Here is a 14,839-nt window from a genome sequence, read left to right on the forward strand (position 1 = left end):
GTCTGTTTAAAAGGCAAATCCAATGCACATTTCGGTTTTAGTGGAAATTTGCTTTCCTTCTTCGTACTGACTGGTTACAACATCCGCCTCACAGGTCAGAGGTTGTGTGTTCAAATCCAGGCTCTGGCCTTCCTGTGTGGACTTTGCATGTTCTCCACGTGCCTGCGTGGGTTTTCTCCGGGTACTCCGGTTTCCTCCCACATCCCAAAAACATGCATGGTAGGTTAATTGACGACTCAAAATTTTCCATAGGTGTGAGTGTGAATGGTTGATTGTCTGTATGTGCCCTGCAATTGGCTGGCGACCAGGGTGTCGGCTGGCATAGGCTCCAGCACACCCTACAGTGAGTGTGAGTGTGGTTTGTTTATTTATTTATTTATTTGCTTCAGGGCTCTCCCTACTGGTGTGAAGTTCTCAAACTCAAGACCCGTGTCCTAGACCTTTTTCTGTGGCCCGTGTAAACCTGGACATGACTGACTCTACTGATTATTCACATACATACACGATGAACAATGCCGTGAAAAAGTATTGGCCCCCTTCTCAAATTCTTATATTTTTCCATAGTTTCCCCACTTTGTTTAAGATCATCAAACACATGTAAATATCAGACAGATATAACCCAAGTGAACTTTTATTTATTAAGGAAAAAAAACTTCTCAACTAAATCTAAACCTGAAACCCAATGACTTGCAGATTTTCGCTTTTTGCAGCAGGTCTTTGCCCTTATCCTCCACAAGTAGCAAGGTAGCACTATTTTAAAAATACTAGTAAAAGTAGAGCTCTGTATTGATTCAACACCTGTATTGAAGTAAAAGTAAAAAAGTACATACTCTGAAATGTACTTAAAGTGAACTCCGATTCCAATGACATGTTTGGTATATAGCATCGCTTTCAACTTGAGTAACATAACAATAAGATACAACTTTCAATATCCATCCATCCATCCATCCGTCCATCCATTTTCTGAGCCGCTTCTCCTCACAAGGGTCGCAGGCATGCTGGAGCCAATCCCAGCTATCATCGGGCACGAGGCGGGGTACACCCTGAACTGGTTGCCAGCCAATCGCAGGGCACATACAAACAAACAACCATTCGCACTCACATTCACACCTACGGGGAATTTAGAGTTGTCAATGAACCTACCATGCATGTTTTTGGGATGTGGGAGGAAACCGGAGTGCCCGGAGAAAACCCACGCAGGCACGGGGAGAACATGCAAACTCCACACAGGCGGGGTCAGGGATTGAACCCTGGTCCTCAGAACTATGAGGCAGAGGCTCTAAACAGTCGTCCACCGAGCCGCTCTTTCAATTATAATGTTGTGTTGTTGTTGTTGTTGTTGTTGTTTCATTGCAGTGTTTTCTGGGTAGTGACGACAAATGGGGAAGTTTTTAGCAGTAGCCACAGTAGCACCCCCTGGCAGCGATGAATGCTGTTCAGCCATTTCAGTTTGGGCCAGAGTGTGATCGGAAATGAGTAGAGTCAGGAAGTTGCAAGAAATGAGGATGAAGATGACGGGTGTGAAGAAACACCAGTTGGTCATATTCAGTGGTGTATTTGAAGCTACTGCTAAAGTGGGCTCATCAAGTTACGTGGCCAGCGCCTCCTGTCTTTCGCGTCTTTTTGCTCACCTTTTGCTTGTCACACGCGGCCATTTAGGCTCCTTGTGAAGAAAGAATAAAAAGAAAAAAATTGGGCTGAAGTGACGAGAACACAGCAGCGGATCTTTCGGCAGCTCAACTCTTCCGACCGCATCCTCGCACCGTTTCCTCAACTTTCTCTTTTTGGGAAAGTTAGGAATGCTTACCTGCTTTTTTGCATTCCGTCCTGATTGGAAATTGCATCCAAAAGCATATGTCTGGTACTGTCTGCCCTAACGTGCATATTTCAGCTCACTTCTAACTTGAGAAAACACCGTGCAGTAAATTGCAGATGTTTTGTTGTAGTTTTGACTGTGCATACACACACACATAGACACACACACACACACAAACACACACAGCAATATCAGAATATGCACATTCACATTTACTTTGTAATTCTTTTTTATTATTATTGATGTTCATGCTGTGGTTAAAAAAAGAAGAAGTTACTCACTATTTACTCAGTACTTTGAGTAATTACTTCACTGTGTACTTTTTACTCTTACTCAAGTACTTTTTTGGAAGACTACTTTTTACTTTTACTTGAGTCACATTATTGTCAAGTAACAGTACTCTTACTTGAGTACAATGTTTGGCTATTCTACCCACCTCTGGAGCGGACATCCTCTATTTTACGTTTTAGCAAATAATTTTCTCATCAGATCAGCTAGTGTCGCATTTGTTGCACTGGTCTTTCATATTTTCACGTTGAGATGCTTAAAGTCGTGGCCTTGGTTGCGTTTCCAGCGGAACCGCGGAGTACATGTAATATCGGCGACAAGAGCTGATCCGCTAGTACACCTACAATTATCTAATTAGTTTATGGATGCTAATGTTAAAAGTATTAAGTGAGGGAGTGATGTTAGGAATTATGTCACAACACAGAATGAACTAACTTCGAATTCAGAAATGGCCAATAAAAACTGAAAAATACTGTACTTAATATTTTCCTGGGGAATGCATTTGGGATTAGCCTTTGAAGTTGGTAATAGCGAAAAATGAAGTGAAACAGATGTTGATTTTAGTCAATTCTTTTCTAGAATGAGACGGCTTAAAGAGAAGGATGCTATTCATGTGGCACAGCTTGAAGCCGGCATCAGGTGCCGGTGGAGATGGGCCTGGCTCAAGTTGGAGGCCATAACAAAAAGGCAAAGAAATTAGGCAAATTTAATTTGAATATTAAATTTGTATATCAACATGTACTTGAGCAGTGTAAATAGGTTTTTCTGCGTGAAGCAATATCTTATTGCTGAGAAGAAGGGAAAAAAATCACCTTGTGCGCCACATGTTTAAGAGGTAGTTAGCATTGGCTCAGCTGTCAAAACGTATTCCCGTAGCTTTGCTGAAGTTGTGAATTGATTAAAAAAAATTCTCAAAACTGAAAAAATACACCTTGTGTTATTTATGTGGTTTTCTTTCACATTAGACAGATACATTTTTTTATGCCAGAAGCTTGTGATTTGTAGGCTGGAGGGACAACGCATTTGCCACAATCATTCTTGTAGCTGACAATATCCAACAATTCCTAAATAACGCCTTGAATGGGGAATATCTTGCTTCTCTGAATCTGTTGTGTCATCGTCGTTAATGCTCCTAAATCACGTTCCTCCAAGTTGCTGCTGTGTCCCTGTTTATTCCAACTTAAAAGAGAAACCAAGATCTTAATCAATAAACTTCTTGACCATAGTCGACCTCCCTCTATTTGCGTATTTTTTACATTGTGTTGACATCTGCAGAGGTTAAAAAAAAGTAACAAGCCAATTTTGACAAAGTAAGAAATAGAAAGTACCGTACCTACAGTATATCTGTTTTCAAATGTAGGGAGTAAAAGTTAAAAGGGTGTTCCAATAAACATCATTTTGTAGTGAACACCAAAACAAATAAATGAGTGTGTGCGGCATGCATTTTCAAAGAAATTCAATGAAAAGAACGCCAACTGGAAGGCACATTTGTATAGCACACAAAAAAAAGCAGAAAGAAAAAGTCCGATTTGTGAAATCAGTGATAAAAGCGATATCATTTGAATATGTTGTATCTTTCATTTTGTTTTGCATGAGTCCTATTTACTGTCATTTACAGAGAATGTACAGTAGTTACTCAGATATTCATTTTTCAAATTTTCTATTCTTTGGAACACGCTGTACAAGGAACTCAACGTTTATAAGTTAAAAGATATAAGAGACAAGAGATTTCTTAGTAGATAAAAATTGCCCATAATTAAATGAAATGTATTTATATGATGAACAGTGTAAACGTTTACAGCGTTTCACAGTTACAATCAGCCCACTGAAGGGAACCCTATTTCGAGACCCTTTTAGACTACCTGTAAAAGGCAGCATTTTTCCAGCTTTTTTTCTGTATAAATATCACCGATATGGAATGGTAGTGTGAAGTCGCCTGTAAATATGCCGCTAGTATCTGAAAAATGTCATAAGAAAACAGAGCACTTAGTACCAGTGAACTATTTGAGCAACCTTTAAATATCTTCATTTCCTGTAAGTTGCTGCTGAAGTCAAATCTCTTTCCATTACAATATAATTGGATAAAGCAGGCGCGGTGAATCTATGGGTAGCCATACACTGTACAGTCATATAATACACTCCGCCGTGCAGTTCTAAAAAGAAATAAAACCACATAGGAACTGTGAGAAAAAGCCCCAAAACATTAAACATATGTTGATAATGTACAGTATAATAATAAAAATGTTCATCCTAAGGGTGTTCAACATGCAGTAGTACACGTGATCACATTTGCAGATGCTTAATATCCTGTGGTTTTGACACCTCAGGCAGGCTTTAACACAAGCAAAGATTTGCTTTTTCGCGGCTGCTAATAGAGCTTCGTTTGCTTTTCCATCACACCACTTTGCATCCATGAATCCTTAATGTTTTTTTGGTTTTTTTTGGGCGATTTTTGAAACTCCTTAATATGTCACATGGGCAGGTCTTTAAAAAGGTCTTAGGAAAAAGCTCTTGGAAGACACAGGAAAGAAGCCCCCAGCGGATGAATGTTCTCTGAGTGTAGCGTGAATAAAATGAATAGTATATATAGTATTTATATATACACTACTTTGGAAGTGTAGGATGTCAAAGTATTTCACATAAACGTTAACCTCTGCTTTTGTCATCAGCATCCTTTGGATGTTTGCGAACGATAGAGCACTTCAGATGGAATCGCACCGCTTTGCCACAACACACACTTGACATTTTAGCACCTTTAATCCGCACCTTGCACGTTTGATGAAAATCCATGGGCAAATGAAAACACTCAGCATCCATATGGTCGTAAATTATGCATCTCTGTTTTGCAATGAAGGCTATTAAAGTGTTTCATGCACAAAAAAAGTGTAACATAACCTGTTCATTTTCAAATTTGAACAGATTAGGAGAGAAATGTATTTCTTAAATGAACTGTCAAAAGAAATGTCTACCTTTAGATCATGAGTGGCAAGCAAATCACCGCTCGCCAGTTGGAGGTTGATTAATTAGTATGGAAAGGTAACAAAGCAGTCTCGATCCTCACACAGTGGTCCTTTTTTGTCAAACATTACAAACCAATCCAAATTAAAATCCTTTGTTTACAAACAGATGGGTTGTGTACCTCCTCCAGGTATGAAAATCCCCGGAAACGATATCAGGAGACAGTCGACTACTGACACATCCATCCTTTCATTTTCTATACCGGTTGTCCTCATTGGGGTCGCAGGTGAGCTGGATCTCCTCCCGGCTGTATTTGGACGAGAGGCGGGGTACACACCAGACTGTCACCAGCCAGTCGCAGGGCACATAGACAAACAACAATTCACAACTGTGAACAATTGAAAGTCTTCAATTAACCAAACAAACATGTTTTTGAAATGTGGGAGTAAGCTAGAGAAATGTCCACATAGGAGCTCTGTGCCTAGACTCAAACCCGCAACCTCAAAACTGTGATGCAGACTTGCTCACCACTTGTGCACATGCTGCCAAGGCCAGAAAAGTGTACCCTTTATTTTTTGGGAGCTTTACTTGACCTACTTATCGATCTGAATGGCCCCTAACCCAAGTGCGCTTCAGCTTGAGGTCACAAATTGATGGCCTAACATTCCCGTTCAGAATTTTCTGGTAAAGAGCAGCATTCATGGTTCCATCAGTCATAGCAAGTCGTCTAGGTCCTGAAGTAGTAAGCCAGCCCCAGACCATCACATTACCGCCACCATGTTTGACTGTTGGTATGATTAAAATGCTGTGTTACATTTATACCAGATATAACAAGACATACACCTTCCAAGAAGTTAAGCTTTCGTCTCGTCAGTCCATAGAATATTCATAAAAGTCGTGGGACTCATTCATTCTTTTTTTGGTTAGAAGTGTTTTTTGCCTTGGAACTCTGCCATGGATGCCATTTCTTCCCCAGCTCTTCCTCATTGTTGAGTCCTGAATACTGACCTTAACTGAGGCAAGGGAGACTTGTAGTTCGTCAGGTGTTCTCCTGGGTTCCTTTGTAACTTCCTGGATGAGTCATCGCTGAGCTCTTGGGGTAATTTTTGTAGACTGGCCACCCCTGGGGAAGGTCCGCCACTGTACCATGTTTTCTCCGTTTGTGGATAATGGCTTTCACTGTCGTTCACTGGAGTCCTAAAGGTTAACAAAGGGCTTTGTAACCCTTTTCAGACTGATAGATATCAATTACTTTATTTCTCATCTGTTTTTGTATTTCTTACGATGATGACATTTTGTTGGAGCTTTTTGAAACCTTTGGCTGACTTCATTTAGAAAGTGATTTTTTGATTAAACAGCCCTGGAGGTAATCAGGCTTTGGTGTGGTCAGTGAAAATGAACGTAGCTCCCCCCCCCAAAAAAAATAATTATTAGCTACAGTTAATTCATGTTTTAACAAGAGAGGCAATTACCTTTTTACACAGAGCCAATAGCGTCAAATGTTTTTTTTTCTTAATAAATAAAATAATAAAAATAAATAAAAATCATTTATAAACTGCTTTCAATGTTTACTTGGTTTATTATTATCTGATATATACATTTGTTTGTGGGGAAGCTATGCAAAAAAAATAAAAAATAAAAATAAAAAATTTGAGAAAGGGGCAAACACTTTTTCACGGCACTGTGTTTGTAGGCAGTAAGAGCATGGAAAACGATCCTCTTATCTTACCAAAGACAGCCACTCTTCTTACTACTCTATTAAATCAGGGTCTAGCATGGGGATCAAAGTGTTTGGTGTTACTAGATAAAGGTCCAACTCTTTGGAGTCCTGCTGCTCCAGGTCTTGATTTATGGCTGTGAGACCTTTACATTTACTAGTTTACCACAGTCCTCTGGTAGCAAGTTCCAGAAGAAAATCCTTGGCAACTTTGTGTCAAACAATAAGTTTGTTGAGGGAGCTCAAATGGGACATTTAATGCTGGACACTATGGCTAAGTATTCCAAGAACGATCTGACTCTTGGGTGCCACTTTGATGATAAGTGGTCAAAACCCAGACGGAGCCCTCCGAACACCTGGATGAGAGTCCTATTCAGCCAAAGTAGTAGTAGTTACAAAATAAAACCAGTAAACGTGCAAATGATCACTTAACAGAAGCAACACTTCTGTCCAGTCTTCTGCATGACTATTGGCGATCATCGCCAGTAATCATGCCTCTGACACACTTGCTAACGCTTGACAAAAACACTGGAAGAGATACCAAGGAGACAGGCTGGTATAGTATTCCCTTTTTTTGTAATTATCTCCTGGAATTTAGGTGCATGGTCACCATGCCAAAGTGTTGCACATGCTCCTGACATGCCCTGATTTTTTCTTTGCTGATGCTCCTTCAGCAGCATTCTTAATTTAAATACCCACAGCCATCCCCGGTAAAACAAAGGGGTGCTAACGCTGGGCTGAGTGGTTAAAATGTCTCCTAAAGTCAAGACTAGACTCTTCATTCATTTTGTTTACCTCCCAATGATAAATCGGTGGCGTGCAGTTGGAGGCTGGAGTTCAGCGTATATTCCCCTGTGGACTTTATGAAGCTGTCACTCTATAAAGTTTACGAAGCATTGACAACATTTCCTGGTGACTGAAGAGACTTCATTTGCAACACAGTTAAGCAATATAGCAAAAGAATGGTAGTCAATAATCTTTTATGACTTTCTTTTTTGTTGTTAATGACGTCTTTGCGGAAGGCGCTGAGAACGATGATAATATCCGTGATTGTGTGTGGGAGTTATCATTAAAATTATCTAAAGATGCAATGGTTGCCTCGACGTTCAGAGGAACGTGAGTCCCCTTTTTGCTATTATTCTCCTCCACTGCGAGCAGTCAAGAGTCAAATGTCATCATTAAAATTATCTAAAGATGCAATGGTTGCCTCGACGTTCAGAGGAACGTGAGTCCCCTTTTTGCTATTATTCTCCTCCACTGCGAGCAGTCAAGAGTCAAATGTCGTCACAACACTTGATCAAATCAGAGTCAGGTCACTCCGCCGCTCAAAGAGTCACTTTAATGGAGAGGCAGGCCAGGCAGCGTCAGCCGAGGGTTTATTACTGTACCTCGACACCTGTCAGAGATGATTGGGCTGTGTAATTGAGGGTCAGAATGAAGGAGGCCACTCGTGGCTCCCTCGTCTCTGACATGACGCCGTGACGTGGAGCAATGGTCAGTAAAAAGTCTCCGGAGAGCTTCTCCTGCTCGGTTCGGGTGGTGATTTGGGAAATGGAATCCATGCGGTTCGTCATTACAAGAGTGCTTCTCTCTAATATTCAGCTCCACCTGCTATCATGATTTATTTAATCACGAGTGGGAACCCGTTCCTGCTCACCACCACCCCAAGTGAGTCCTCTGTTCACGCCATTTGGAAATGTGCTGGAACATCAGAGAAGGAATAAATCATTGTGGCTTTATGTACGTAGCACACCAGATTTTTGGTGGGCTGAACTGTGCAAAGCTGTGAAGCCATGTGGGGGGAAACACAGATTGACCACAGCGTGGGCCCGAGCACAGCGGCTACATCAACATGGATAACGATAAACAAGACATCTGACCTTATTCAAATAAATTCCCTAATTTTATAGTGGCCTCTGTAAAATTCCTTTCAAAATCTGTTACTGAACTTACCCTGTGCTGTGCCTTAGCTCTGGATTCTGCTGTATTATACGCCACAGTCTCCACTTGACTACAGCGATCAGCTTTCTTGCTGCCCTCCGATAAAAGCAGGAGACCCTTCTTCTCCCTTATTGTTTGTTAGCATCCATTCTGACCGATGAGTTTAATGCAGCAAGGTTTTCGCAGTTTCTCAATGACGACTGAAGAAGTACTTTTTTGAACTGGAAATCTGATCGCTCTGAACCAAGGCAAACAGAGCAGAGTGAAAGGTCCTGTCCTTCTTCCATTCCTCATGCACTCCCTATTGGCCCCGCTGTCCGTTTGTCTTCTAATATGGGAATAACTAGCATTTTGAGTCACTTACCATGTAGTGGTTCACTCGCCCGCTCACTTATTGTGTGAGTGTGAATGGTAGTCTGTCTCTCTATATGTGCCTGTGATTGACTGGCGACCAGTCCAGGGTGTAGTCTGCATTTTGCCCAGTCAGCATGGATAGGTTACAGCTCACAGCGACCGGCGAGATAAAAAATGAATGAAATCAAACTAGCATTTCCTCCTTAGCCCAGAAGAGTGTGTCATCATCTTGGTACCCTGAATTAGCCACAATTTCCTGTAATTTATAGTGGTGGTAACCTCCACTAAACACCAAGAACAAGAGCACGGCATATAATGTCAATTACAAACTCCAATTCCAATGAAGTTAGGACGTTGTGTAAAAGGTAAATGAAAACAGAAAACAATGTTTTGCAAATCCTTTTCAACCTATAGTTAATTGAATAAACTACAAAGATGATAATTAATGTTTAAACTGATGAATGTAAGTGTTGTTGTTTTTTTGCAAATATTCACTCATTTTGAATCTGATGCCTGCAACAAAAGACTGGGAAAGTTGAAGAATTTTTCCCCCTCCCAAAACAAAAACCTGTTTGGAACATTCCAAAGGTGAACAGGTTAATTGGAAACGTGAGATTCATGATGAAAGGAGCATCCCAAAAGGCTCAGTTGTTCACAAGAAAGGATGGTGTAAGGTTCACCACTTTGTGAACAACTGCGTGAGCAAATAGTCCAACAGTTTAAGAACCACGTTTCTCAACGTACAATTGCAAGGAATTTAGGGATTCCATCATCTACTGTCAATAACATCATCAAAAGATTCAGAGAATCTAGAGAAATCTCTGCACGTAAGTAGCAAGGACAAAAGCCAACTTTGAATGCCCGTGACCTTCAATCCTGTACGGTCACTGACGGTATGGTGGTTTACTTGCCTTATGTGCAGGCAGTGTAGGTTCAGTTGTCACTCAGTGACAGCGTGAGCACAAATGGTTGTCTATGTACTGTATGTGCATTTTGACTGAACGGTGACCAGTAAAGGATGTACACGACCTCTCCAAAGTCAACTGAGGTAGACTCTAACGAGCATTTTGGGCAGCACAGTGGCCTTGTGGTTAATCTCAACTCAGGCCTTCTTGTGTGGAGTTTGCGTGTTCTAGCCCTGCTTACATAGGTTTTACTAAAGCCAACTAACGCAAGTAAATTACAGATACTGAGTACAAAGTGGCAAATGTGCAAATTAATGTGACTGAGCAAGCCTGACTTGATTTAAGACTTGCTTTACCCAAGTAATGACTTGACTCTACTTGCAAGTCATTTCCTGGGAACTTGCTTAATTTTGGACACAGTAACTTGGGACTTACTTAAAAATTTGAAGGTTAAGAATCAAACTTACTATCACCTGCACAAATGTAACGTAGTCCCACCTCTGCTATTATTCCTTCCAGGTGGTGGGCCAGATCGATAAACTGACATCAGACTTTGACTTTGACCTGGATCCAGATGACTGGACGGTGGCGACAGCGAGCAGCACGTCCAGCAGCGAGCGTGGCCTCGGGGAAGCCTTCCGCCTCGACTTCCTCAACGCTGACGTGTTGTCCGACAGCTGGGAGTTCTGCGGCTACCTGGAGTCTGCCAGCGGGGCTTGCGCCCGGATGTCCAGCGAGCTACCGATGGGGTACTACCCTCGAGCGCCCCCAGGCCGCGGGACCATACCCACCCAGACGCCCACCCTGCCCCCGATGGCCACCGCCTCTGTCTACTCACAGATGAACGGCGGGCTGCCCATCCCCAACGGGCCGCGCATCATCACTCCGGATTCATCCAGCGAAGAGGCTAGCAGCTCCACACACAGCCACAAGACAAGGGAGAGGGTCCGATTCAGTGACAAGATCCTCTACCATGCCTTGTGCTGTGACGACGACGATGAAGAGCAGCAGGAGGACCTACCAGACGACAAGAGCGGCCGTGGCACGCCTGACAGCGACAGTGAGGCAAGCCTCCTGGCTGAGCCGCTCACCCCCAAACGTTCTTCCTCTGAGCACTCGCTCCTCCACAACTGCCTCGACCCCTCTTACGTTCCCCCGTCAGCGAGAAGCATGACGGGAGCGCACACGTTACCCAGGAAAGGCCTCCTGAACCCCGGCTGCCGCAAAAAACTGCTCAGAAACAGCAGCACACAAACTGTGTCGGATAAGAGCACCCAAACTGTACTGCCCTATATTCCAAGCAAACAGAAAACAAAGGAGTACTGAGCCAGCCGGAACCTCCCTCCGTTTATCATTCAGCTCACCACAAGGACTGTGCATTATTTAATATTTAATACATAGTTCATAGATTAATACATAAATAAATCGATTACTAAATAAAGAAATGATATATGGGAAAAAAATCATTGTGCTCCCTAAATTGATTCCAAAACTCATTTAATCTTGGTTACGGAAGTGAATTTCAGGCACTATCTCCTAAACCCTGCACCATAACTCATAACCCGTACACTAAACCATAACCCCGAACCTTGGTTCAAACCCATAACCCTAAAATTACCTCCAACCTTAAACATTTATCCCTAAACCTAATTCTAACCCCAACCCCTCACTCTTCCCCTAACCCCTATGTTAAACTCTATGTTAAACAAAACCCTTGCCCTAACCTTAACCCTCACCCCTAAACTAACCTTAACTCTAATCTAACCCTGATCCCTATATCTAATCATGAATCTTATCTTTATCTTTAACGGAAATCCGAGCCTTTACCTAAACCCTAACCTCACCCATAACCCCGAACCTTAACCTCAACTCTTTAACCTCTAACTATTTAATCCCCAAACAATAACATTTACCCTAACCCCCAAAATTAAACCCTAACCACCAACCCAACCCCTCAATCTAACCGTAACCCCAAACTTTAACCTTAATCCATAACAATAATATTAACTCTAACCCCCTAACAGGCATCAAAGCATTATCAGAGTTTTTCCACTTCTGGCTGTTGTTATGGCGAAGGGGAGAACAAAACGCTTGCCACTCTGGTATCAAGTCAAGTTTATTTATACAGCACAAATTCACAACAGAAGCCATCTCAAGGCGCTTAAAGTCTAGACAAGAAAAACTGAACCCCATGTGAAGAAGCACTATCAGGAAAGTGTCGAAACCAAACCAAGAGTCAGTGTGGGGTGACCATCTGCCTCTGCTGGTTGGATTAATATGGAGAAGAATTCCAAGGAAAGTGAGCAGAAGGTAAGTCCCGTTATTTCTGCAGGTTTTCACACAAAGTTAGCATTAGTCAGCTGGGTTTAGTCAGCTAGGTTGTACAGGTTGTACCATAATACTATTTGAGTCAAAATGTTTGTTCTCCATCTACTTTGTGGTTGGTGCTAATAATAATAGCTGTGACTGCCTGGCACTATGATTTTCACAACATTTCAGGATGTTTTCCTATTGGTCAGTTCACTGACTGATTCTTCTGTTTACATTAACTAATTATGGAAAATTCGACTCATCTGTTAATGTGCTAAAGAAGATAGTCCGGGAATGGCCTCTTTTTGGTATGCTTTAGCTCTTGGTCCTTGCAGTACGATACTCCTTTGGCCCACCACCACCGAGTGACATGACTCAATGCTACTGGGGTGGACGCGAAAGAAATTACAGTTGGCACTCTAGCCGCACACCAAGCAAGTGAGCACAGCACATATACTGGCACGCTGCGACTGAAAAACTGCAAACCTCCTGAGTTTTTAGGCCCTACATGTGACATACTGTACTGTATTTAATTGTTTTAATTGAAAAAACAAAAGCATGGCATATATATATATATATATGTGTGTGTGTGTACGTGTGTGTGTATATATATATACATCTATATATATAAATGTGTGTGTGTGTGTGTGTGTGTGTGTGTGTGTATGTATGTATCTATGTATGTATATATATGTATGTGTGTGTGTACAAGTGTGTGTATATATATATATATATATATATATATATGACGAGTGCAGGGCGGCATATTTAAAAGAGGGAGGTCTCCTCTCTTTAAAATGTGGCACAATCACAGTCTCGCATGGAGACGTCCCTATGCGCAACGTCATGATGCGTAATCTCAGGGATCCATGCATTGTCACTGCTCTTGGCTGGTGTGGCAACAGACAAGGTGAGCGGGTACCCTTGTTAAATACAGTATGAACTGCTTGTAACTGCTGGCGGCTTGAATATGTCCGCAGACCTCACCCCCCAAGTGTCTGTGTGCCCGCGCATCGAGCCTTGTGCTTGCACAAAAATCTGGATACGGCAGTTTTTGTGTTCTGCCGCAGATGCGCCATCAACGAAAAAAAAAAAGCTCATGGAGTGCTGGATCATTCTCTGCTCTTACTTTTTTTCTGATATTTAAATTAGTTTAAAAAAGGAATAAAAATTTCGCTTTTTTGGATCGAAAAAGTGTCAAATCATGACACTAAAGTATTGAAAAGAACCGTGAATTTTGTGTATTGCTACACAAGTGTATGTATATATATATATATATATATATATATATATATATATATATATATATTATTTATAGAGAGAGAGAGAGAGAGAGAGAGAGAGAGAGAGAACTGAGACTGTCGTTCTCCTCCATTGTTGTTCATTTGCGTGTCTCATTCAGACTGATGCGTTTAATGCAGTTGAACAGTTTTCCAAGACTACAGACAAGACAAATCTTGGACAACAACAATAATTCCATCACACCTCTGAATCTGCTGTCGACAGAAGCAGATGTAAAGTCCTTAAACAACGCGTGACATTTCCCATTTCCCCCCTTCTGTGTGACCAGCGGCGGTGTCATTAAAGGCGTCAGTTCGGAGCTAAATGGTGGGGGGAAAAAAAAAAAAAAAAAAAAAAAAACACTAAAGATTTTGTCTCTCCATCGAGCGGACCAGTGGAGAATGGAAGCCGGTCGGAGAGTGTTTATTCAGAGGGCTCATGCCAATACCCATTCCCGATCGATTTGTTCAAGGGAGGGTGCTGCCGGGGGGAACAGGAAACAAAAAACTCACAGTTGGACCCATTTACTTACACTAAAAAGTACTGTGGCCCTATAGAGGTGACATTTACAAAAAAAGAAGCATCCACGAGTGAGAGCTGAAGAGAGAATGCTACTGTTAAAAGATTGTTTTTTTCTGTCCGCGGGCAATAATCCACCCTGTGGATTGGCTTTGTACTCCCGCGAGCACCCTGGCAACATGCTAGCTTCTACCCAATTTCCTGTTGGGGTTTAAAAGGAAAAAGTAAGAAATATTGTAGACTTGGAGTCAAAAGTTTGACGACAACTGCGACTTTTTAACCGCAACAATAAGGGCTCCTGACTCCTTATAGGGGAGACATTTTTCCAAAGACCCGCCCTTATAATACTACACTGTAACTTTAAACAAACGTAACGACCATCCATACCCCTAAATGCCTAAGGAATTATTTCTATTTTAACCTTTTTAACCTGAATATTCATGAGCTGTTCAATAAAAAGGAATTTAACCAAATTGAATTGAATTCAATTTAATATTTATCTGTCGTTGCTGGCTGACATGCACAGCTTTCACTCACAACATGGCTGCAAACAGAGAGTTGCTAGTTTACAAAAACGCAGTCAGTGCTAGCAACCTAACAATTTGGTTAGGTTGCAACTTTTCTGCCGGCTAACGCGTTTAATTCCCACTAGAAAATGGCAACATGAGCAGAATCATTTCACATTGTGTTCTGTATACAAGTCAGTCGCACTGAACATTGCAAAAAGACATGCTTACAAGGTTGTGAGAG

The 14,839-nt window shown here is 41.7% G+C and overlaps 1 protein-coding gene across 2 annotated transcripts in view; it reads left to right on the forward strand.

Annotated features, from left to right (window-relative positions):
• The window catches only part of insyn1 (inhibitory synaptic factor 1), a 98,215-nt gene extending 86,631 nt beyond the window's left edge, over nucleotides 1-11,584 (forward strand). For both annotated transcript variants that reach the window (XM_061701696.1, XM_061701704.1), the window contains exon 4: nucleotides 10,499-11,584. In XM_061701696.1, coding sequence (XP_061557680.1) covers nucleotides 10,499-11,305 — 807 coding nt within the window. In that variant the 3' untranslated portion in view covers nucleotides 11,306-11,584. The remainder of the gene's footprint in view (nucleotides 1-10,498) is intronic.
• Nucleotides 11,585-14,839: the final 3,255 nt, after the last annotated feature.

Source organism: Phycodurus eques, chromosome 2 (assembly GCF_024500275.1).
Source record: "Phycodurus eques isolate BA_2022a chromosome 2, UOR_Pequ_1.1, whole genome shotgun sequence".
In the NCBI taxonomy this organism is placed as follows: Eukaryota; Metazoa; Chordata; class Actinopteri; order Syngnathiformes; family Syngnathidae; genus Phycodurus; species Phycodurus eques.